Genomic DNA, 23,481 nt, shown 5'->3' with positions numbered 1-23,481 from the left:
GCCTAATCACCAAATGTGATTTTGCTAATGTCTTGAAATTCCCCTATATATTTACCCATGAGACATCCCATTTCCACGAAGCATACAGTAGAAGCTTGATGTGTCAAGGGTAAAAAAAAAGTGAATATTTTATTTGTCACAAAAACGTCTTAAATCACCCGACTTCAAAACCGACTGGTGCAATTCTGAGAGCAGACCTTATTTTACAGCCTCTGTCTCTTTGAACCGCTGTCTGCGTTCTGGACTATTGGGGGAAAAAGTATGTCCGCCCGCAACTCTGTAATGCTGCCCAGTGATTTATTACTCACACATAAGACGTTTCAATCCCACTGCGTCTGTGTTCCAAACAGACCTGGGTTCAAATACTATTTTAAATAATTTAGGATAATTTAGCTGTGTTTAGGATTGACCTTGCCTGGCGCAATGGAACCAATAGAATAGCCACAAAAGTGTAAACCCTGCCAAACTGGCACTCCAGGCAGACTTTGGCAAACGCTCAACGTATTTGAAAGATTTCAAATAGGATTTTAACCCAGGTCTGGTTCTTTAACTTCCCTGTAGCTGCACCTGGCTATTAGCAAGACCAACGCCAAGGCTGTCATCGACTGTAAGCTGGTTGGGGAGAAGGCCATCAACGCGGCGGGCAACATCACCACAGATGGCCTGGAGGTGCTGGGACGAATGGTGCGCTCCCGGGGGAAGAAGGACAACTCTGCACCGGTAAGCCCTATAGTCAGACACAGCTGTTTTGACATAGAATTACTAGAATATACTGTAGTTCTAAGGACATCCCATTCAATATCCATGTCAACATTCCGTAATTGGATTTCTATGCATTTTAACCTCTGGATTCACCTTATTTGACATGTGTAGCCGGGCTGAATTCTAACGTGCCTTACAGTACAGTAAGATGTTTAGTGTCATACAGTAACCAATACACTGGTGGATAAACTATCTACGGCCTAGGTTATGAATTCCTATAACAGCATTAAGACAGAGGGTTTGAGTGAAGTATAATCACATCAGCACTTCAAGGTCCATTTGCCACTAAATATAAACAAGTCATAGAAACAACAGAGACACTACCAACTGAACTTTCATATCCAATCACCCAGTTCCATAAATAGCCCAGATATCCTCATACAGGAAAAGAAGTGAGATGTACTCTCTGATAGGCTTGATAATTTTCTTCCTTTGACAAAAACTTTTCACACCTTTTTTTCAAATGGACCCCTTTCTGCAGAGGAGGAGAAAACAGAGCAATCTGTTTGGAGAGACCAATTATTGATTCTTCCTCAATAAGAGTTGTGCAACGAGTCTATTAACTATGTGTAATACTGAAGAGTTATCATACTTTCACTCAGGCCTTATTTAAGAGTTCTGCAGCTTGCTGCTGGTTTTATCAAGAGACTAGTAGTAAAGTAGCACAACCTGTATATAATCTAAACGCAACATCCAACAATTTCTAAGATTTTACTGAGTTACAGTTCGTATAAGGGAATCAGTCAATTTAAATAAATTCATTAGGCCCTAATCTATGGATTTCACATGACTGGGAATACAGATATGCATCTGTTGTTCACAGATATCTTTAAATAAAGGTAGGGGTGTGGATCAGAAAACCAGTCAGTATCTGGTGTGACCACCATTTGCCTCATGCAGCTCCATACGTGTCTTTGCATAGAGTTGGTCAGGCTGTTGATTGTGGCCCGTGGAATGTTGTCCCACTCATCTTCAATGGCTGTGCGAAGTTGCTGGAGATTGCCGGGAACTGGAAAGCACTGTCATACACATCTATCCAGAGCATCCCAAACATGCTCAATGGGTGACATTTCTGGTAAGTATGCAGGCCATGGAAGAACTGGGACATTTTAAGCTTCCAGGAGTTGTGTACAGATCCTTGTGACATGGGGCCATGTATTATCATTGTGAAACATGAGGTGATGGCGGCAGATGAATGGCACGACAATGGGACTCAGGATCTCATCACAGTATCTCTGTGCATTCAAATTGCCATTGATAAAATGGAATTGTGTTCTCTAAAATGACGTTGGAGGTGGCTTATGGTAGAGAAATTAACATTCAATTCTCTGGCAAGAGCTCTGGTGAACATTCCTGCAGTCAGCATGCCAATTGCACGGTCCCTCAAAACATAAGACATCTGTGGCATTGTGTTGTGTGACAAGTGGCCTTTTATTGTCCCCAGCACAAGGTGCACCTGTGTAATGATCATGATCATTTAATCAGCTTCTTGATATGCCACACCTGTCAGGTGGATGGATTTTCTTGGCACAGGAGAAAGGCTCACTAACAGGGATGTAAAACAAATTTGTGCACAAAGCTTTACAACACTTTACATGTTGCATTTATATTTTTGTTCACTATAAAAAAGATGTCTGTGTTTGTTCTTTTTTGTCCTCAGTTTCAACTGCAGTCGTTTGACATTGTCTGCAGCACGTCCTGGGCCAGCCGAGACAAGTGCTGTGAGCTTCCTGGTCTGGTGAGTTCAAGCCTCACTACTGATCTCATCTACTGACTGACATGGAATGACCCTAACCTTTGTTGTAATGTGTAGTTGCATGTTGTAGGATCATGTCATTTTGTGTCTTGTGGTCGTTATCCTCTTTTTTCCATCATTATGCTTTGGTCATTATCGGAATCATTAGCTCATTGTCCTCTTGTGTTCCATGTATTGTCATTTGGTCGCACAGTAGCATAGTCATGTTATTGTGGTGTTTCTCTCATCTCTCAGAGGAAGGAGGAGGACTGTCCTGCCATGCCCCGGGCCTGCACCTGCACACAGGACAGCAAAGGCCCCCCCGGCCCCACTGGACCCCCTGTGAGGACCCTTCGTCTCTCCTTCATCACCATCATTTGTTACTTAAAGCTGTTGTTGAGCTAGGAACTCATTCATTGCATTCAGTGCCAGATGAACAGACATTTGGAGATGGAGAGGGAAATATACATAGCTACAGTACATACACCCGGCGTGTGATAGTATGCTTAGGATGTGTTGAAAGAGTGGGTCTTTAATGTCTGTGATACGTACAGTATGTTGACGGTGTGTGACAGAGGGTGTGTGTTTGTGTGTTATCAACAGGGAGGTCCTGGGATCAGAGGAGGGAGAGGGGACCGTGGAGAACCAGGAGCTGTGGTACAGTACACACACACACACACACACACACACACACACACTCATGTAAATAAAAACCCAATGAAAGTCAATGCAGCTTGTAAAACTGAAACCATGATATGTTAGAATTCCACAAGCACTGAGTGGGTGGACAGACACATACCCACATTGATGGATACCTCTCTTCCATAAAAGATCCCTTATACGATGCTTGGCTGAAAACCCACTCTCTCTGAAAATGCCCCCTGCAAAGTTCTAATCTTTTATTCATATCTCATTCTCTCACACGCTATTCGACTCGGGATTGCATGGGTCTTGAAAGTCCCAGAAAATTGCACTGGTGGTTGAATGGTGTGTTATTACAGCATGGGAAGGTCTTTGTAATGCAGGCGTCCTCGCAGTGCGCCCATGCTGTCTTCCTACTCTCATGAATTTTATATTCGTCCGAGACGCAGCGTGCCCCCATGAAAGTCAATGGCCTGCGACTGGTTGGCTCACGACAAGACTGACAGAGAGTGGCCTCACGGCGCTCTGATTTGCAGTTAAATCACAGAGTTAGCCTAAAGCCCCCTCAGCCGCCAAGAGCTGGGTCAGATAATGTATAAAGGATGAAGACAGTTGTATGGAATAAAAGATTTATGAACATATTGCTCGCCCTCCATGAAACCTCGCACAGCACACTATTGATATTCATGTCGTCAACTTTTGAAAGCCTTAGATTGCGGTTCCGGTGTTATGGTCTTATATGTCATTAAAACATGTTTATAGTACTATATTACCAGCTAGCAGTTCAACATTTACAAATTGGTATTTTGTTGTTGTTTAAAATTGTACTTTCATACTACATAGAGGTAATGGCTGTAGAAAATAGGGGATTTAACTAGATCTGTAGTAAAAATAGATCACTTTATCTCTTTGTTAACTATATTCTAATCTATTTGATGTTCTTCTGTCTCTATGACAGGGGCCGATAGGTCCAGTTGGGGACGCTGGCACTCCTGGGCTGCAGGGGCCTCCTGGCCCCCAGGGCCCCAGCGGCCGCACCATCATGGGCCCCCCGGTAAGACACACACACACATGCGCATACACAGGCTCACACACACCATATAATACTGCACATATTAGAGGAGTCTAGTTTCCTGACATACATAACACAGCAACAGTACCAGATTCACCTAGGCCTGCTATAAAGTCCACCTTGTAAAAGCTGTTGTAATACTCAGAGGTCGATTCTTTCTCTCTCTCAAGGACTGATGTTGAACATAAGCCATAAAGGAGGAAGGATGTACCGTAATCTAATGGACTTAACTTTACTAAGGCAATGTTTAAGCCAACCTATGTGTTGAGAAAAACTTGTTCAAGGAATCAGGAGAACTCCTTTATCAGCAATAAGAAGTTTATTCAAGTAATTTCAAGTAATTGCAAGGAAGATCGCGCTCTCAGGATGAACCCGGAGAGGATCTTGATTATTTACAAGTCTCTCAGTCTTTATATACTCCACCTACACAAAGAGCTGCTTAACCCTCAAAAAGAGGCAAGCTTACAAAAGAGCTAAGGGTCATTATCTCTACTCCCTTTAAACGTTCAAACAAACAAAACCAGGTTCTAACCGGTTCTCACAGCCGATGTGTCTAAGATAGGGGAATGATCCGATCTTTAGAGCCTAAACAGACAGGCAAATCATTCAACCTGGATAGCTTTTAGAGATAAGGAACGAGTAACAAATCACTCCTTTGTAGGGTGTATGAAGAGGTTACTGGTCAGCTGCGGAAGATTACCAGTGACTGTAACAAAACCATTTTTCACCCACAAAAGCATTAGAATGTAATAAATTAATTTTGCTTCAACACATGGTACATTTTTCTCTATGGTATAACATACACACGTTCTATATCGATGACATGATCTGTTTGTTGTTAATTCAGGATTTTGGTGACAGTAAGGGTCCTTAAGGGTTATTAATCTTAGGGCTGAAATCCCGTTAACTGGAGGATATGACAACAGTCAGTGAAAGTGCAGGGCGCCAAATTCAAAACAACAGAAATCTCATAATTAAAATTCCTCAAACATACATGTATCTTATACCGTTTTAAAGGTTATCTTGTTGTTAATCCCACCACAGTGTCTGATTTCAAATAGGCTTTACGGTGAAAGCACCACAAACAATTATGTTAGGTCACCACCAAGCCACAGAAAAACCCGGCCATTTTTCCAGCCAAAGAGAGGAGTCACAAAAAGCACAAATAGAGATAAAATGAATCAGATGACACTCATAGGACTTCATGTTACACAATACATGTATGTTTTGTTTGGTAAAGTTCATATTTATATAAAAAAAATCTGAGTTTACATTGGCGCATTACATTCACTAGTTCCAAAAACATCCAGTGATTTTGCATAGCCACATCGATTCAACAGAAATACTCATCATAAATGTAGATGATAATACAAGTTATACACATGGAATTATAGGTATGGGTAGGGGGCAGCATTCTGAATTTTGGATGAAACTCATGCCCAAATTAAACGGCCTGCTACTCGGGCCCAGAAGATATAATAGGTAGATTTTGATAGAAAACACTCTAAAGTTTCCAAAACTGTTAAAAGGGTGTCTGTGAGTATAACAGAACCGATTTGGCAGGCAAAAACCTGAGAAAAATCCATTCAGGAAATGTTTTGTTGTTGTTGGTCTTGTAGTTTTTTATTCAATGCCATTACAGTATCCATTGACTTAGGACTCAAATTGCAGTTCCTATTCCTTCCACTAGATGTCAACAGTCTTTAGAAATTGTTTCAGGCTTGTATTCTGATAAATGAGGGAGTAAGACCAGTCTGAATGAGTGGACCCTGACGTGTCACAGAGCTTTTTCATGCGCAATCCCGAGAGAGTGCATTTCTTGTTTATCTTTTATATTGACGACGTTATTGTCCGGTTGAAATATTATGGATCATATAGGCTAAAAACAACCTGAGGATTGAATATCAACATCGTTTGACATGTTTCTATGAACTTTACAGAAACAATTTTGAATATTTTTGTTTGCCTGTTTTGACTGCGTTTGAGCCTGTGGATTACTGAAGAAAAAATGCGAACAAAACTGAGGTTTTTGGATATAAAGAGACTTTATCGAACAAAAGGAACATTTATTGAGTAAATGAATGTCTTCTGAGTGCAACCATATGAAGATCATCAAAGGTAAGGGATTAATTTTATCTCTATTTCTGAGTTTTGTAACTCTTCTGCTTGGCTGGTTACTGTTTGTAATGATTTGTATACTGGGCTATGTTCTTAAATAATCGCAAGGTATGCTTTCGCCGTAAAGCATTTTTTAAATCTGACACCGTGGTTGGATTCACAAGAAGTTCATCTTTAAACCTATGTAAAATATGTTTTGTTTTCTGAATTTGAATTTGGCACTCTGCAATCTCACTGGATGTTGGCCAGGTAGGACCCTAGAGAGGTTAATGCAACCACTGTGTCAGATTTCAAAAATACTTTACGGAAAAAGCAAACCATGCAATAATCTGAGACGGCGCTCAGAAAATTCATCAAATTAGCCACCATGTTGGAGTCAACAGAAACCAGAAAGTACATGATAAATATTCCCTTACCTTTGATGATCTTCATCAGAATGCACTCCCAGGAATCGCAGCTCCACAATAAATGCTTGATTTGTTCGATAATGTTTGTTATTTATGTCCAAGTATCTACTTTTGTTAGCGTTGGTACACATATCCAAACGCTTGTGTGTTTGGACAAAAACTTCAGACAAAAACTTCAAAAAGTTATATTACAGGTCGAAGAAACATTTCAAACTAAGTATATAATCTATCATTAGGATGTTTTTATCATAAATCTTCAATAAAGTTCCAACCGGAGAATTCCTTTGTGTCTACAGAAGCAAGTCGATATCATGTGGAATGCACGTGACCAGGAAATGGCTCTCTGCCAATAAGCTGACTCATTCAGCTCTTATTCAGTCCCACAACACAGCAGAAGCCTCATTCAAGTTTCTAAAGACGGTTGACATCTAGTGGAAGCCCTAGGAAGTGCAACTTCATTCATATCCCAATGTGAATTCAATAGGGCCTGTGTTGAAAATATACCAACCTCAGATTTCTCACTTCTTGTTTGGATTTCTTCGCAGGTTTTTGCCTGCCATATGAGTTCTGTTATACTCACAGACATCATTCAAACAGTTTTAGAAACTTCAGAGTGTTTTCTATCCAATACTAATAATAATATGCAAATATTAGCAACTGTCTGAGGAGCAGGCCGTTTGCTCTGGGCACCTTTCATCCAAGCTACTCAATACTGCCCCTGCAGCCATAACAAGTTAAGGGTTATTAAGGTACAGCTACTGTAAGAGCTTGTGAAACAAATGGCATTTGTAATTCAAACGCAGATGGTGACCAGATAGTGACGACCCCAACTTATGAAATAGCCTCCAAATAAGCTTGATATTTGCTGTTGATATCTATTGTTGTTTTTTCACACTTCAGGGTGGTCCAGGAGAGAGAGGTGAGAAGGGTGCAGCTGGCGCTCCAGGAATACAGGTAAAGACCACCATTCACTTCCTGCCTTTTCAGACACACTTTCCCTCATCACAAAATGGCATTCAGTCTTCAAATGACATTCAAATGACACCATTGCACCAAAGGGAGATCTTTGAATGTCATATTTAATTTCTATCTCTGTAATGTAGCTGTTAATAGGAACAAGTCATTCTGAGTTCTGGTGAGAGAGTTTTGTGTGAAGGGCTACTGCTCCCCTTTGGTTTATGTTATGTCGGATTTGCACAGGTAGCAAAAGGAGAAGGTAGAAGTTGGTCGTAACCAATAATAACGGGTCAGCTGTCTTCCCATCCAATTGATGGTAAATCTGAGCATTAGCGGATAGGGCAATCTGATCCTAGATCTGTGGTTATGGGCAGCGCCTGCCTGGACCGTAACAAGACATTTTTACAGAATAACAATAGCTATTTCCCCTCTGTTGTAATGATTCATGTCTAAGATGCCATGAACTTTCATTATAATCAATCTCTGAGCTCAGCCAATTAAGTTGGATCCTGTCAATAACTGTAGAGGTTGGGAGATGTATGTTTTTGTTTGTAATAGGCTTTGAGTCATGCCATTGGCATTCAGTACTCGTTGTGTCTGAGTGAGGGAATTTGGCTTTGACAGCTGTGAAGGTCATGCAAGAGACTGTGTATTACAAACAGCTCCGGCCTCACAACATTAATTATCTGTAATGAGTTAGGATAATGGTCCAACCAACTGAGTCCGTCAATACAAATGTATTCATGCTGACACCCTTAACAGGCCTTTCTGTTTTCACATGTGCTCTCTCTCTCTACGGTTGCAGGGCATTCCTGGGTCTCCTGGGTCACCAGGTAGAGAGGGACAAACAGGAACAAGGGTAAGGTCTTGTTTGTCTGTTTAATCCAAAGGAATAGATTTTATGTGAATATAAAGTCATGGTATAGGAGCTGGCGTAACCGCACAGTCTCATAGGTATGTATTTGTACATGTAACCCCTTTCCACAGGGACTGCCTGGTAAAGATGGACCCCAGGGGCGAACAGGTCCTCCAGGGACTATGGTAAGTCAGATTGTGTGTGGATGGAGCATCAGGGACTGATGAATGAACTTGATTGAATTGTATTATAAAATACATTAATCCTGTAGCTTTGAATTGTAAAATGTGATCTGCAACTTACAATACTTTCTGGTCAACAGTACTGTCCCTGTAGGTTACTTGTTTGTGCTTCTTGGGGAATGTAACAGTTTTTTGTTTTGTTTCTTGGCCAAATGTTTTTGTAGTACCTCAAGTTACCACTGGGAAAACGAAAGTTACAAATTGGAACTTTGAGTGATTGCTTAATCAGTGAGGTGACACTTTGTTTGTTTGTGTTTTTCTCCTCCTTCACCCACAGGGCACTCCAGGAGCTCCCGGCTCACCAGGGTCAAGTGGACCTCAAGGGTCACTGGGAGACCAAGGACCTCCTGTGAGTCATCTGACCTCTCTATGTCCATGCATGTTACTACTTAAGGAGCTGACCCTCTAGCTAAGGAAATACCCAGCAAGCAGAAATTATGAAATTACATCATTACAACCACACACGTCAGCATGATGTCATTTCAAACGGTTTTGCCCGTTGTGTGTAGTATTCGGGAGGTAGGTTTTGGGAGACAGCAAAGTCATATATGAATATATTGTCCATAGTCCTACAGTACAGTATATATATATCAGAATTAGGACCTAGAGTTGTTCCTGACTGCCTGACTTGACCAATAAAACTTACAAACTATAACAAGCGCCAGGCATTATTCTAGGGCAGGTCACATGGTCAGGAATATGTCGTATTTCTATGTATGTATAAAGACCTGGGAGAAAGGATAACAGTTAAAAGGGGATATTCGGAGACAGAGAAATCATTTAAGGAACTATATATACATCTAGTTATACATCTACAAAATCTAACGTTGTAAGGAGAAGGTATGTCAAAGATGTACTGTATTTTATGTTCACCAGGCTTGAAAAAGGACTTTGCTAAACGAATAGACACTCAAAGTCCACCAACTTCATTCTAAAGCTGTCTGTGTGTGATGCTGAAATGCAAACAGGATTGTTTCTGCCTGCTTGCTATTTGGGATCGACATGCCTGTTGTCTGTCTGGTCTGGTGGACAGAGGTGTGATAGACAGAGATGCCGGAAGCCAAGGAGTCTTCAGGAGATTGTTTTAAATGTAGGGGATTCAAATAGTGGATGTCTTGACGTGTCAGGACACAACAGGAGCATTGTCCCTGAACGTCTTTGAGAACATTGTCCACACCATTTTCTACCTGCAATTGAAGATAGTTAATGTTTTCTAAATGTTACTTTAACATTGATGTGACGTTGTATATTCAGGTAACTGCCAAAATCAAGGAAACACTTGAGTTAATGAGGGATACAAAGTATATTGATAGCAGGTGCTTCCACACAGGTGTGGTTCCTGAGTTAATTAAGCAATCATCATCCATTATGCTTAGGGTCATCACAGGAGGGTGGTGGCACCTTAATTGGGGAGAACGGGCTTGTGGTAATGGCTGGATTGGAATAGGTGGATTGGTATCAAATCCATCAAAAATATGATTTCCTTGTGTTTGATGCCATTTGCTCTATTCCAGACATTATTATGAGCCATTCTCCCCTCAGCAGCCTCAACTGAGTGTCATGTATTTGGTGTGTGGGTGGGTGTGTGTGTGTATGTGTGAGTCAGTCCCCAGATCTCCAAAAGAGTTCCAGACTAGTAATGCACATGTTGACTCATAACCCACAGTCCCCGCGGTTATATCGACGGGGCGGACATGTTTAGGGTCATTAAATATTGTGTGGCTGAAGGGCGGGTGGGTGGCGGGCAGGTTGAATAAAGAGAAACAATAACTTAACAAATCCATAAATGTAGAATTATTGTGCAATTTATACAGGCTACATTGAGGTTTTTCTTTAATTAATTTATACTATCTGGTATTAGTGCACAAGCCTAAACTTTAGGGTTTAACTGCACATGTGTCAAATAGCCGGCACAAAAAAATAATACTTTGCACAGAAAATCTTTCCTGTTTTTTTTATTTTTGCGTCATTGTATTTTCTCCCCAGTCTTTGCTCCGCGAAAGATGACAGAGAACTTTACCGATGTCAACTAGATGGAAGCATTCATTCTATCGATCTACTACATTATTCTGTTGAGCATGGGTTTAATTAGTCTTCTAGGGAAACTGTTATGGTGAGTGAATGAGGACCCAAAAGCGAACTAACTTAAACAGAGCTTCTTTAATAACCAAACATAGGTAGGCTCAGATAGACCGGCAGATTCCGACAGGACAGGACAAGGTTACAGCAAACATGACGATAGTCTGGCTCAGGCATGAAACACAAACAAGAATCCGACAAGGACAGGAACAGAAACAGAGAGAGATATAGGGACCTAATCAGAGGGAAAAAGGGAACAGGTGGGAAACGGGGTGAATGGGTAGTTAGAGGAGACAAGGAACAGCTGGGAGAAAGCGGGGGAGAAAAGGTAACCTAACAACGACCAGCAGAGGGAGACAGGGTGAAGGGAAAGGACAGAGACAAGACACAACATGACAGTACCCCCCCACTCACCGAGCGCCTCCTGGCGCACTCGAGGAGGAAACCTGGCGGCAACGGAGGAAATCCTCGATCAGCGCACGGTCCAGCACGTCCCGAGAGGGAACCCAACTCCTCTCCTCAGGACCGTACCCCTCCCAATCGACAAGGTACTGGTGACCACGGCCCCGAGAACGCATGTCCAAAATCCTGCGGACCCTGTAGATGGGTGCGCCCTCGACAAGGATGGGGGGGGGGGGGGGGAGACGAGCGGGGGCGCGAAGAACGGGCTTAATACAGGAGACATGGAAGACCGGGTGGACGCGACGAAGGTATCGCGGAAGAAGAAGTCGAACTGCGACAGGATTAATGACCCGAGAAATACGGAACGGACCAATGAACCACGGGGTCAACTTGCGAGAAGCCGTCTTAAGGGGAAGGTTCTGAGTGGAGAGCCAAACTCTCTGACCGCGACAATATCTAGGACTCTTAGTTCTACGCTTATTAGCAGCCCTCACAGTCTGCGCCCTATAACGGCAAAGTGCAGACCTGACCCTCTTCCAGGTGCGCTCGCAACGTTGGACAAAAGCCTGAGCGGAGGGGACGCTGGACTCGGCGAACTGAGATGAGAACAGCGGAGGCTGGTACCCGAGGCTACTCTGAAAAGGAGATAGCCCGGTCGCAGACGAAGGAAGCGAGTTGTGGGCGTATTCTGCCCAGGGGAGCTGTTCTGACCAAGACGCAGGGTTGCGAAAAGAAAGACTGCGTAAGATGCGACCAATAGTCTGATTGGCCCGTTCTGCTTGACCGTTAGACTGGGGGTGAAAGCCGGAAGAGAGACTGACGGAAGCCCCAATCAAACGGCAAAACTCCCTCCAAAATTGAGACGTGAATTGCGGACCTCTGTCCGAAACGACGTCTGACGGAAGGCCATGAATTCTGAAAACATTCTCGATGATGATTTGTGCCGTCTCTTTAGCAGAAGGAAGCTTAGCAAGGGGAATGAAATGAGCCGCCTTAGAGAACCTATCGACAACCGTAAGAATAACAGTCTTCCCCGCTGACGAAGGCAGTCCGGTGACAAAATCTAAGGCGATGTGAGACCACGGTCGAGAGGGAATAGGAAGCGGCCTGAGACGGCCGGCAGGAGGAGAGTTACCGGACTTAGTCTGCGCGCAGACCGAACAAGCAGCCACGAAACGACGCGTGTCATGCTCCCGGGTGGGCCACCAAAAACGCTGGCGAATGGAAGCAAGCGTACCCCGAACGCCAGGGTGGCCGGCTAACTTGGCAGAGTGAGCCCACTGAAGAACGGCCAGACGAGTAGGAACGGGAACGAAAAGAAGGTTCCTAGGACAAGCGCGCGGCGACGGAGTGTGAGTGAGCGCTTGTTTTACCTGCCTCTCAATTCCCCAGACAGTCAACCCGACAACACGCCCCTCAGGGAGAATCCCCTCGGGGTCAGTGGAGGCTACTGAAGAACTGAAGAGACGAGACAAAGCATCAGGCTTGGTGTTCTTAGAGCCCGGACGATAAGAAATCACGAACTCGAAACGAGCGAAAAACAGCGCCCAACGCGCCTGACGCGCATTAAGTCGTTTGGCAGAACGGATGTACTCAAGGTTCCTATGGTCAGTCCAAACGACAAAAGGAACGGTCGCCCCCTCCAACCACTGTCGCCATTCGCCTAGGGCTAACCGGATGGCGAGCAGTTCGCGGTTACCCACATCATAGTTACGTTCCGACGGCGACAGGCGATGAGAAAAATACGCGCATGGGTGGACCTTGTCGTCAGAGAGGGAGCGCTGAGAAAGGATGGCTCCCACGCCCACCTCTGACGCGTCAACCTCGACAACGAACTGTCTAGAGACGTCAGGTGTAACAAGGATAGGAGCGGATGTAAAACGATTCTTGAGGAGATCAAAAGCTCCCTGGGCGGAAACGGACCACTTAAAGCACGTCTTGACAGAAGTAAGGGCTGTGAGAGGAGCTGCCACCTGACCGAAATTACGGATGAAACGACGATAGAAGTTCGCGAAGCCGAGAAAGCGCTGCAGCTCGACGCGTGACTTAGGGACGGGCCAATCAATGACAGCTTGGACCTTAGCGGGATCCATCTTAATGCCTTCAGCGGAAATAACAGAACCGAGAAATGTGACGGAGGAGGCATGAAAAGTGCACTTCTCAGCCTTCACAAAAAGACAATTCTCTAAAAGGCGCTGGAGGACACGTCGAACGTGCTGAACATGAATCTGGAGTGACGGTGAAAAAATCAGGATATCGTCAAGGTAAACGAAAACAAAGATGTTCAGCATGTCTCTCAGGACATCATTGACTAATGCCTGAAAGACAGCTGGAGCGTTAGCGAGGCCGAAAGGAAGAACCCGGTATTCAAAGTGCCCTAACGGAGTGTTAAACGCCGTCTTCCACTCGTCCCCCTCCCTGATGCGCACGAGATGGTAAGCGTTACGAAGGTCCAACTTAGTGAAAAACCTGGCTCCCTGCAGGATCTCGAAGGCTGAAGACATAAGAGGAAGCGGATAACGATTCTTCACTGTTATGTCATTCAGCCCTCGATAATCTATGCAGGGGCGCAGAGACCCGTCCTTCTTCTTGACAAAAAAAACCCCCGCTCCGGCGGGAGAGGAGGAGGGGACTATGGTACCGGCGTCAAGAGCTACAGACAAATAATCTTCGAGAGCCTTACGTTCGGGAGCCGACAGAGAGTATAGTCTACCCCGGGGGGGGGTGGTTCCCGGAAGGAGATCAATACTACAATCATACGACCGGTGTGGAGGAAGAGAGGTGGCCCTGGACCGACTGAACACCGTGCGCAGATCGTGATATTCCTCCGGCACCCCTGTCAAATCACCAGGCTCCTCCTGTGAAGAAGAGACAGAGGAAACAGGAGGGATAGCAGACATTAAACATTTCACATGACAAGAGACGTTCCAGGAGAGGATAGAATTACTAGACCAATTAATGGAAGTATTATGACAAACTAGCCAGGGATGGCCCAAAACAACAGGTGTAAAAGGTGAACGAAAAATTAAAAAAGAAATGGTTTCACTATGATTACCAGACACAGTGAGGGTTAAAGGTAGCGTCTCACGCTGAATCCTGGGGAGAGGACTACCATCCAGGGCGAACAAGGCCGTGGGCTCCTTTAACTGTCTGAGAGGAATGTCATGTTCCCGAGCCCAGGTCTCGTCCATAAAACAGCCCTCCGCCCCAGAGTCTATTAAGGCACTGCAGGAAGCTGACGAACCGGTCCAGCGTAGATGGACCGACAAGGTAGTGCAGGATCTTGAAGGAGAGACAGGAGTAGTAGCGCTCACCAGTAGCCCTCCGCTTACTGACGAGCTCTGGCCTTTTACTGGACATGAAGTGACAAAATGACCAGCGGAACCGCAATAGAGACAGAGGCGGTTGGTGATTCTCCGTTCCCTCTCCTTAGTCGAGATGCGGATACCTCCCAGCTGCATGGGCTCAGCACCCGAGCCGGCAGAGGAAGATGGTAGTGATGCGGAGAGGGGGGCGACGGAGAGCGCGAGCTCCTTTCCACGAGCTCGGTGACGAAGATCAACCCGTCGCTCAATGCGAATAGCGAGTTCAATCAAGGAATCCACGCTGGAAGGAACCTCCCGGGAGAGAATCTCATCCTTTACCTCTGCGCGGAGACCCTCCAGAAGACGAGCGAGCAAGGCCGGCTCGTTCCAGCCACTGGAGACAGCGAGAGTGCGAAACTCAATAGAGTAGTCTGTTATGGATCGATTGCCTTGACATAGGGAAGACAGGGCCCTGGAAGCCTCCTCCCCAAAAACAGATCGATCAAAAACCCGTATCATCTCCTCCTTAAAGTCCTGATACTGGTTAGTACACTCAGCCCTTGCCTCCCAGATTGCCGTGCCCCACTCACGAGCCCGTCCAATAAGGAGAGATATGACGTAGGCGACACGAGCAGTGCTCCTGGAGTAAGTGTTGGGCTGGAGAGAAAACACAATATCACACTGGGTGAGGAACGAGCGGCATTCAGTGGGCTCCCCAGAGTAACACGGCGGGTTATTGATTCTGGGCTCCGGAGATTCGAAAGCCCTGGAAGTGGCCGGTGGATCGAGGCGGAGATGGTGAACCTGTTCTGTGAGGTTGGAGACTTGGGTGGCCAGGGTCTCAACGGCATGTCGAGCAGCAGACACTTCCTGCTCGTGTCTGCCTAGCATCGCTCCCTGGATCCCGACGGCTGAGTGGAGAGGATCCGAAGTCGCTGGGTCCATTCTTGGTCGGATTCTTCTGTTATGGTGAGTGAATGAGGACCCAAAAGCGAACTAACTTAAACAGAGCTTCTTTAATAACCAAACATAGGTAGGCTCAGATAGACCGGCAGATTCCGACAGGACAGGACAAGGTTACAGCAAACATGACGATAGTCTGGCTCAGGCATGAAACACAAACAAGAATCCGACAAGGACAGGAACAGAAACAGAGAGAGATATAGGGACCTAATCAGAGGGAAAAAGGGAACAGGTGGGAAACGGGGTGAATGGGTAGTTAGAGGAGACAAGGAACAGCTGGGAGAAAGCGGGGGAGAAAAGGTAACCTAACAACGACCAGCAGAGGGAGACAGGGTGAAGGGAAAGGACAGAGACAAGACACAACATGACAGAAACAGCTTGGGAAATTTCCCAAGCCTTTAAACAGCTTGGGAAATTCCAGAAAATGATGTCATGGCATTAAAAGCTTCTGATAGGCTAATTGACATAGTTTGTGCCAATTGGAGGTGTACCTGTGGATGTATTTCAAGGCATACCTTCAAACTCCGTGCCTCTTTGCTTGACATCATGGGAAAATCTAAAGAAATCAGCCAAGACCTCAGAAAAAAAATTGTAGACCTCCACAAGTCTGGTTCATCCTTGGGAGCAATTTCCAAACGCCTGAAGGTACCACGTTCATCTGTACAAAAAATAGTACGCAAGTATAAACACCATGGGACCACGCAGCCGTCATACCACGTTCTGTTTCCTAGAGATTAACTTACTTTGGTGCGAAAAGTGCAAATCAATCCCAGAACAACAGCAAAGGAACGTGTGAAGATGCTGGAGGAAACAGGTACAAAAGTATCTATTTCCACAGTAAAACGAGTCCTATATCGACATAACCTGAAAGGCCGCTCAGCAAGGAAGAAGCCACTGCTCCAAAACTGCCATAAAATAGCCAGACTATAGTTTGCAACTGCACATGGGGACAAAGATCGTACTTTTTGGAGAACTGTCCTCTGGTCTGACGAAACAAAAATAGAACTCTTTGGCCATAATAACCATTGTTATGTTTGGAGGAAAAAGGGGGAGGCTTGCAAGCCGAAGAACACCATCCCAAACATGAAGCACGGGGGTGGCAGCATCATGTTGTGGGGGTGCTTTGCTGCAGACGGACTGGTGCACCTCACAAAATAGATGGCATCATGAGGCAGGAAAACTATGTGGATATATTGAAGAAACATCTCAAGACATCAGTTAAAGCTTGGTCGCAAATCGGTCTTCCAAATGGACAATGACCCCAAGCATACTTCCAAAGTTGTGGCAAAATGGCTTACAGACAACAAAGTCAAGGTATTGGAGTGGCCATCACAAAGCCATGATCTCAATCCCATAGAACATTGTTGGGCAGAACTGAAAAGGCGTGTGTGAGCGAGGAGGTCTACAAACCTGACTCAGTTACAACAGCTCTGTCAGGAGGAATGGGCCAAAATTCACCCAACTTATTATGGGAAGATTGTGGAAGGCTACCTGAAACGTTTGACCCAAGTTAAACAATTTCAAGGCAATGCTACCAAATACTAATTGAGTGTATGTTAACCTCTGACCCACTGGGAATGTGATGAAAGAAATAAAAGCTGAAATAAATCATTCTCTCTACTATTATTCTGATATTTCACATTCTTAGAATAAAGTGGTGATCCTAACTGACCTAAGACAGGGATTTTTACTAGCATTAAATGTCAGGAATTGAGTTTAAATGTATTTGGCTAAGGTGTATGTAAACTTCCGACTTCAACTGTATCTAAATCAGGCAACAACAACAAAAAATGCACACACTGTAAAAAAAAAAAAATCATTGTCATCATTGACTGTAGCGCATATTCTATATTTGGGTTAGGGTTGAGTGGGTCACACTTTTTTTCAATTAATTTTTTTACCTTTATTTATCTAGGCAAGTCAGTTAAGAACAAATTCTTATTTACAATGACGGTCTAGGAACAGTGGGTTAACTGCCTTGTTCAGGGGCAGAACGACAGGTTTTTACATTGTCAGCTCGGTGATTCGATCTAGCAACCTTTCAGTTACTGGCCCAACCGCTCTAACTACTAGGTTACTTGCCGCCCCAATGTGCGGTTGCGGATGGGTTATTAGCAATTGCGGGCGGGTGCGGGTGAACAAACAGCTGACCCGCACCCCTATTCCAGACACATGTAGAATCTATGCCTGTACAATCTATGCATCCTGTTTATTCTACCGGCTCGTGGTTTCCCAACGGTTTATGTTGGTGTTTCCTTTATTTCAGCTGTTAACTCTATATTGTCGTTGTCTATTTCAACATTGTTGCCAAAAAAACAGACTTTTGTGTCACTCAATGGCCTCTCTTTTCGTTAATCGGAGGTTAAAATAACACTATCATGACTATGGAACAGAATATATTTGTGGCGGTTTAAGTTAACCTTTAACAAATTGCCTTACAATGTCATGACAATATGCATTTTAAGCTACATTGGTGGCTTGCAAGGCACTAACGTATTTATATATATATATATATATATATATATATATATATATATATATATATATATATATATAAAATTATTTTTCGCCTTTATTTAACCAGGAAGAAACCCATTGAGACACATTGTCTCTTTTGCAAGGGGAGACCTGGCCAAGAAAGCAGCAGCAGTCAATTCAACATTTAAACATACCAATACAAACAGCACAACAACACGTCATTAGGTGCTCATCCGGCCTGGAGGAAACATTTACACTCCTCAACAGAATTTTGGGCCAGAGTTTTAAACCCACTAAGGGGCACTAGTATATCTAGGTGAAGCATATTTTGCAGACTTCCATGCCTCAGGAGCACAATCGGAATGGCAATCTTGCTTAACTCGGCAATGGCCCTGGGGACTTTTAGCAGCAACCATCTAGTAGACCGCGTCTGGGAACTGCTGGTGGTGATGGGGAAGGAGAGCAGGCTACCCAGAAGGGCTTTGTAGATGAAGAAATACAAATGTAGCTGTCTGCGTATGTAAAGCGAGGTCTAGCCCTCCATTTGATATAAGGTGCACTGGTGGGTGAGGTGACTTGGCAAAGATGCATGATAAACAGTCCAGTTTCTTTAACACAGAACAGGCTGCATGCATATACAATATTCTGCTTCTTTCTGGCCTCAAATGGGAAGCAAAGCCTTGTTACAAGAATAAGAACCCAATTTGAGTTTAAACATCCTCACAATCACAATCCTCACGTGAACTTTGTAGGACAGCTTATCGTCCAACCAAAGATCAAGGTATTTGTAGGATGACACCTTTTTAATTGGTGTGCCCCCAGACGTCAAAATGCTAACATTCTCTGGCTGAGAGCCAGACAAGGTTAGCAGTAATTACATACTCTTGCCTACTATGTAATTACGATGTAATTACTGGTACTGCATAGTTATTATTTGTCATTATATGACCTTTGCAGATAAATGGTTATGGCAGGGTTCAAATAATGACGCTAGCTTGCCTAAGGTAACTTCTAGCTTACTGAAGGTAGCGTCTGTTCATTGTGCAGTGCTTTTTCCTAAGAAGAGTTTTTCATACCTGTCATACCTGCTTTCAATGTCTGTTGTAATTCTGTTAACCTTTCCAAATTGCTTTTACTTCTCTGGGGTAAATGTCTACTTCTTGATGCAAGTTCTTGAAAAGAAAAAGATGGCAAAGAAAATGGACAACTCAAAAAATGTGTACAGTAAATGTACTTCATTGTTTTCTGTCCATTGTCATTCTGCCTCTTGTTCTGTTGCAGGGTTCCGCTGGAAACAAAGGAGAGAAGGGAGAAAGAGTAAGTCATAGAGATAACAAACATATTGGTAATTGATGTAATACTTCATATACATTGCTTTGGCAACAGTGGCAACCACCCATTCATGCCAGTAGAGCATTTATTACATTCAATTGAATTTAGATATCTTATGATACTTATCTTGTTCTATATAATATACAATGTACTATATATACAAATGTATGTGGACACCCCTTCAAATTAGTGGATTCAGCTATTTCAGCCACACCCATTGTTGATAGGTGTATAAAATCGAGCACACAGCCATGCAATCTCCTTAGACAAACATTGTCAGTAGAATGACCTCACTGAAGAACTCATTGACTTTCAATGTGGCACCTTTCCAACAAGTCAGTTCGTCAAATTTCTGCCCTGCTAAAGCTGCCCCAGTCAACTGTGAAGTGCAAACGTCTAGCAGCAACAACAGCTCAGCCACGAAGTGGTAGTCCACACAGGCTCACAGAATGGGACCGCCGAGTACTGAAGCGCATAGTGCTTAAAAATCGTCTGTCCTCGGTTGCAACACTCACTACTGAGCTCCAAACTGCCTCTGGAAGCAACGTCAGCACAATAACTGTTCGTTGGGAGCTTCATGAAATGGGTTTCCATGGCCGAGCAGCCACACACAAGCCTAAGGTCACCATGTGCAATGCCAAGCGTCGACTGGAGTGGTGTAAAGCCCGTGGCCATTGGACTCTGGAGCAGTGGAAATGCGTTCTCTGGAGTGATGAATCACGCTTCACCATCTGGCAGTCCAACAGTCAAATCTGGTACCTACCCGAATGCATAGTGCCAACTGTAAAGTTTGGTGGAGGAATAATGGTCTGGGACTGTTTTTCATGGTTCAGGCTAGGCCCCTTGTTCCAGTGAAGGGAAATCTTAACGCTACAGCATTCTAGACAACATTCTATGCATCCAACTTTGTGGCAACAGTTCCTGTTTCAGCATGACAATGCCCCTGTGCACAAAGTGAGGTCCATATAGAAATGGTTTGTCGAGATCGGTGTGGAAGAACTTGACTGGCTTGCACAGAGCCCTGACCTCTACCCCATCGAACACCTTTGGGATGAAACTGAATGCTCGGCTATGAACTGACATTTACTCCTGAGGTTCTGACCTGTTGCACCTCTACAACCACTGTGATTATTATTATTATTTGACCCAGCTGGTCATATATGAACGTTTGAACATCTTGGCCATGTACTGTTTTAATCTCAACCCGGCACAGCTAGACGAGGACTGGCCACTCCTCAGAGCCGAGTTCGTCTCTAGGTTTCTTCCTAGGTTCCTTCCTTTCTAGGGAGTTTTTCCTGGCCACCGTGCTTCTACATCTGCATTGCTTGCTGTTTGGGTTTTAGGCTGGGTTTCTGTATAGCACTTTGTGACATCGTCTGATGTAAAAAGGGTTTTATAAATACTTTTGATTGAAATGGAATTCCGATTGCGAGCCAGGCCAAAACGCACAACATCAGTGCCCGACCTCACGAATGCTCTTGTGGCTGAATGGAAGCAAGTCCCCGCAACAATGTTCCAACATCTAGAGGCTGTTATAGCAGCAAAGGGGGGACCAACTCCATATTAATACCCAAGATTTTGGAATGCGATGTACAACAAGCAGGTGTCCACATACTTTTGGTCATGAAGTGTAATTCTGTGAAATATGTGTTCGATTCTTAACATCAATGTTGGAGATAAATAATGCCCTCCTTTCAAGTAATTGCTGCTCCTCAGCTTGGTGGTATACAGTAGGTGTTCTCTGACAGCCTGACAGTATACAATTACCATTACAACAAGTTTTCTGAAGAGCAATATCACACGGTGTACTGCACCCAGAACACATTTTGTAGAAGACCTATTCATGCATACTTTATAAGCTAAAGCTCTAGAGCTGTGTTACTCAGCTGTAGAAATGATTTTCTACTTTACAGCAGTTATATTTTTAAAGAGCTATCGTTCTAGTGTTAAGTACTTTATGGATTGGTTTCGCCCATAACAGCGAACAGCGAATGGGTAATAAGGTTTTTATACAAGGCTCAAAAAGCAACATCTATGCCTGTCAACAACAGCCATGTTTTCCAATCGAAAGAGTTGATGCCAAAATCACGACTGGCAGGCTTTCTACCCAAGTAATGGTGGAGGAAATGTCACCTGTGGGATCGATGAAACAGGTTGGACACATCAAACACACAGTGTTATCTGTAGCCATGGTCTTGGTGTCACCATGTGTTTTTGCCTCCAGGGTGACCTGCAATCCCAGGCATCGGTCCAAGCAATCGCCCGGCAGGTCTGTGAGCAGCTGATACAGAGTGAGTATTTTTTTATCCTGCAGCTGACCCTCTTCCTGTGTGTTTGTGCGGGTTTGTGTGTATTGATGTTAGTTTGCACAGGTCTTGTGTCTTTGAGTGTAATTGTATTCTATAGAAGGGGTGTACAGTTTGAAAAAGGGAGTGTTGTCTGTGATGGTGTAAATGTATTTTGCCATTGGCATCCATTCATGCGCCACTGACCTCAGTCTGACGTCTGTCCCACAGGTCACATGGCTCGCTACAGTTCCATCCTCAACCACATCCCCAGTGCACCCGTTTCGGTCCGCACCATTCCTGGACCCCCAGGAGAGCCCGGTCGGCAGGGCGGCCAAGGACCACAGGGAGAGCAGGGGCCTGCGGGCAGACCAGGGTTCCCCGGGTCCAACGGAGAGAATGGACAACCAGGAGCCAGAGGTACTGAATAGAGGAGACTCAGATTTAACTCAAGCTATCGAGCAAAGATATAGTCATGTAGCCTGTGCCATAAGCTTGTGAGAGAAGATATTACAGTAAATGATACCGGCAGGTAATGTAAGAAAACATCACTAATAGAATCAGAAAGATGATTACATATTAGGCTAGATCTACATTATTGGACATGACACGTGTAGTGCTGAAGGTCATATAATATGGAAAGGAGACAAGCATGCCCACTTGTCTGAATTCTGTCAAAGTGTGTGTCCCCTCTGTCTCTGTTTGTCCAGGTTTGTCAGGAGAGAAGGGTGACAAGGGAAGCCCAGGTGTAGGAGTCCAGGGTCCCAGAGGCCCCGTAGGACCCCCAGGTAACCAAAACAATGCCTGGTGAAAAACACCCCAAAATGTCCAACTTCAATTTTTCTCCAGGGACTTCCTTTGCCACCGAACATCTGCAGAGGAAATCAACATCTGTTAAGGGGGTGGATTAGAAAATGGGAAGTCATCCGATCTGTTTTTTGATTAAGCGTCTCCCTCTTGATTCAAGGGGAGAATATGACACGAAGAGGATAGCCCAAGTTGGATTTAATTTACTTTTGTTTGTTGTTTTTCATTAAGCTGCCCATTCTGGTTTAATTAAACATGATTAGGGGGCATAGCTTTTGACTCCTTTATTGATTGTAGTCTAGCTGACGCAGTGTGTTGATTGAACTCCTGGAGTGGTTGCCAGGTTGGCCTACATGAGAGAACTTGGAGCGCTACTGGGAGAACATGTAGGTGTCTGGCATGCGCGAGATCAGTGCCTCCAAGGATATTTGAAAAAGGACATTCATAGCCTTTGCATTTGCTGATGGAGACAGCTCAGTTATAATAGCATTTTGGGTCTGATGAAAAGGCACAAAAGCTTATACTGACTGCTGGGAAATGATAAATATGCTGAATCTCTTCCTTTTGTGGAGAGATGTTTGGCCAATCAGTGGCCTAATTATGGACTCTAGCTAGTTTTCTATTTCAAAGCACACTACTAGATTTGAAGAGATAGTTCACCCAAATTACAAGTTGACGTATTCGTTTCCTTACCCTGTAAGAAGTCTATGGATAAGGTATGACAGCAATTCATGCTTTGGTTTAGTTTCCTTGGCACTGTTTCCACATGGTAATGTTTTATCGTTTTTGGGCATAAATTGAATTCAATTCATGGGACATTGGTCCCATGAATTGAATAGTAGCATTTTTCACACATTATGTTCAAAACATCTATAAGTGACTGTTGAGCTTTACAATAATGGGATTTGCGCCACAAATGCTAAAACGTTAGCATGTGGAAACAGTGCCAGGGAAACTAAACCAAAGCATGGATTGCTGTCATACCTTTTCCATAGACTGCTTACAGGGTTTGGAAACCAATGCGTAATTTTGTAATTTG

General features: G+C 44.2%; 1 protein-coding gene across 4 annotated transcripts in view; it reads left to right on the top strand.

The window, feature by feature from the left end:
* Positions 1-23,481, top strand: part of col14a1b (collagen, type XIV, alpha 1b) — a 92,281-nt gene that overhangs the window by 63,195 nt on the left and 5,605 nt on the right. For all 4 annotated transcript variants that reach the window (XM_021572039.3, XM_021572040.3, XM_021572042.3 and 1 more), the window contains 13 exons: positions 562-720; positions 2,423-2,500; positions 2,753-2,839; positions 3,101-3,154; positions 4,098-4,193; positions 7,637-7,690; positions 8,499-8,552; positions 8,681-8,734; positions 9,069-9,140; positions 19,300-19,335; positions 21,575-21,641; positions 21,867-22,055; positions 22,346-22,423. In XM_021572039.3, the coding sequence (XP_021427714.3) occupies positions 562-720; positions 2,423-2,500; positions 2,753-2,839; positions 3,101-3,154; positions 4,098-4,193; positions 7,637-7,690; positions 8,499-8,552; positions 8,681-8,734; positions 9,069-9,140; positions 19,300-19,335; positions 21,575-21,641; positions 21,867-22,055; positions 22,346-22,423 (1,078 nt within the window). The remainder of the gene's footprint in view (positions 1-561; positions 721-2,422; positions 2,501-2,752; positions 2,840-3,100; positions 3,155-4,097; positions 4,194-7,636; positions 7,691-8,498; positions 8,553-8,680; positions 8,735-9,068; positions 9,141-19,299; positions 19,336-21,574; positions 21,642-21,866; positions 22,056-22,345; positions 22,424-23,481) is intronic.

The sequence above is a fragment of the Oncorhynchus mykiss genome, chromosome 18 (assembly GCF_057628025.1).
Source record: "Oncorhynchus mykiss isolate SJ-2025 chromosome 18, ASM5762802v1, whole genome shotgun sequence".
Classification (NCBI taxonomy): domain Eukaryota; kingdom Metazoa; phylum Chordata; class Actinopteri; order Salmoniformes; family Salmonidae; genus Oncorhynchus; species Oncorhynchus mykiss.
Note: the sequence above shows the minus strand (reverse complement) of the source record. Positions and strands in the feature narration are given on the sequence as shown.